At 52.2% G+C, this 2,500-nt stretch overlaps 1 protein-coding gene across 1 annotated transcript in view; it reads left to right on the top strand.

Moving 5' to 3' along the window:
* vps54 (VPS54 subunit of GARP complex) overlaps nucleotides 1–2,500 on the top strand; it is a 29,459-nt gene that overhangs the window by 16,870 nt on the left and 10,089 nt on the right. The window contains exons 11-12 of the mRNA XM_080547125.1: nucleotides 424–839; nucleotides 1,411–1,540. Coding sequence (XP_080403251.1) covers nucleotides 424–839; nucleotides 1,411–1,540 — 546 coding nt within the window. The remainder of the gene's footprint in view (nucleotides 1–423; nucleotides 840–1,410; nucleotides 1,541–2,500) is intronic.

Here is a 2,500-nt window from a genome sequence, read left to right as displayed (position 1 = left end):
GAACACAGCTGGCCAGCTCAGCATGATGACACACACACACACACACACACACACACACACACAGAGAGCTGTTGTGATAAGCCTAGCTAACGTAGCGAAACTAAAATGAACATTCTGGGTCATTGTGACCTCGCCTAGACGTCTACCCACGCTTGAGCCCGTCCTCCCATTTCTACCTCCCCTGGCCTCCCATTTCTACCTCCGCCAGCCTCCCCTGGCCTCCCATTTCTACCTCCCCCAGCCTCCCCTGGCCTCCCATTTCTACCTCCCCTAGCCTCCCATTTCTACCTCCCCTGACCTCCCATTTCTACCTCCCCGGGCCTCTAACCCTGTCCCCCCCTGTCTGCCCCCTAGCCTCTCATTTCTACCTCCGCCAGCCTCCCCTGGCCTCTAACCCTGCCCCCCTCCTCTCTGCCCCCCCAGGCCACGCTGAGCGTCATCAGGAACGTGGTGCTGGAGGTGCTGGACAGTAACCATAGGAACCGCCTCCAGGAGAGGGGAGGGGGCGGGGCCGAGGTGGTGGTGGTGGGGGGGCCGGGTGGGGGAGGGGCGGACCCCCCCCCTCCTCCTCCTCCTCCTCTCTCCCAGGGGGAGGCGGAGCTAGCCTACCTCACCCACGAGGGCCTCTTCATCAGCGACGCCCTCCAGGGGGGGGGCCAGGAGCAGAGCTCCGCCGTGGGGCCCACCTTCTCCGTGGGGCCCACCTCCGCCGTGGGGCCCACCAGGTCGCAGCAGCTGCGCGCGGAGGCCTGCGGGAGCGACTCCGCCTCGGGGACCACAGAGTCCTCCTCCAGCAGGGAGCACGCTGCCTTCCACACCGCAGGGGGAGGGGCCAACACGTCAGTTACTGCTACCTGCTACACACACACACACACACACACACTCACACACACACACGCACGCTCACATAGACATACACACACACACACACACACACACAGACACACACACACTCACATAGACACACACACACACATATATAGACACACACACACACACACACACACACTCACACACACACGCTCACATAGACATACACACACACACACACACACACACACACACATATATAGACACACACACACACACACACAGACACACACACACTCACATAGACACACACACACATATATAGACACACACACATATATAGACACACACACACACATATATAGACACACACACACACACACACACACACACATAGAGACACAAACACATACACATCGAGAGACACACACACACACACACACACAGACACACACACTTCCCCCCCCTGAATAAATAACGGATGAATCCATAAAAAATAAAATAAAGGATATTGACTTTTTAGACTTTTGTGTTCTGTCGAGTGTGTCTCAGTGCTGACTCCTCCCCCCTGGTCTGACCCCGCCCCCTGGTCTCCCTCAGGTCCAGTGATGACATGATGCCGTCAGACCTGGAGCTGGGCAGGATAGCCAATCACGTGCAGGAGCTGCTCTACTCCGCCTCTGACGCCAGCCACGACCGCTGTGTCAAAGTCCTCATGGCCCGGGCCAAGGTACACACACACACACACACACACACACACACACACAGACACACACACACACGGACACACGGACACACACACACACACAGGGCCAAGGTACACACACACACACACACACACACACACACACACAGGGCCAAGGTACACACACACACACACACACACACACACACACACACACACACACACACACACAGAGCCATGGTACACACACACACACACACACACACACACACACACAATAGTGGGGGTAATAAAGTCCATTCATTCATTCACACACACACAGGACCTAGGTACACACACACACACACACACACACACACAGGACCTAGGTACACACACACACACACACACACACACACACACAGGACCATGGTACACACACACACATGGACAGAGGGACTCACACACTGTTAATATAGTCTAAATGTGTTTGCAAACGTGTCATTTTACACTGTGACCTCACACGCCGTATCGGGAAGGATAGCGGTTGCAGTAATAATATACAAATATGAAGGTCGTGGCTGGCGTCTTGAAATATTCATACGTGCAGCAACTACCTCTATAATCTGCTGCCTTAATCCTGTATCAGGGTAGGGTACTCATACAAGATGCAGAGGTTTATCTCTCCGAGAGACATCACACTTTTATCTATGTCTTTTCATTCATTCAGTCTATTATCTTGTCAAATGTTTATTTATTTCTTATATATATCTATTCTTCTTTTATTTTTATTTTATTTTATTCTTTTATTTTCTTACTAGTCTCCTCTTACTGTATGTTTTAAAGCTGTATATAAAGCACTTTGAATTGGCCCTGTTGTATGAAATGTGCTACACAAATAAACTTCACACAGACACACACACACAGACACACACAGACAGACAGACACACACAGACAGACACAGAGAGGGACACACAAACACACACACACACACACACACACATATGGACAGAGAGACACACAGA

This window comes from Nansenia antarctica (genome assembly GCF_963989245.1).
Source record: "Nansenia antarctica genome assembly, chromosome: 16".
Classification (NCBI taxonomy): domain Eukaryota; kingdom Metazoa; phylum Chordata; class Actinopteri; order Argentiniformes; family Microstomatidae; genus Nansenia; species Nansenia antarctica.
The sequence above is the reverse complement of the archived record's forward strand: the minus strand, read 5'-3'. Positions and strand labels throughout refer to the sequence as shown.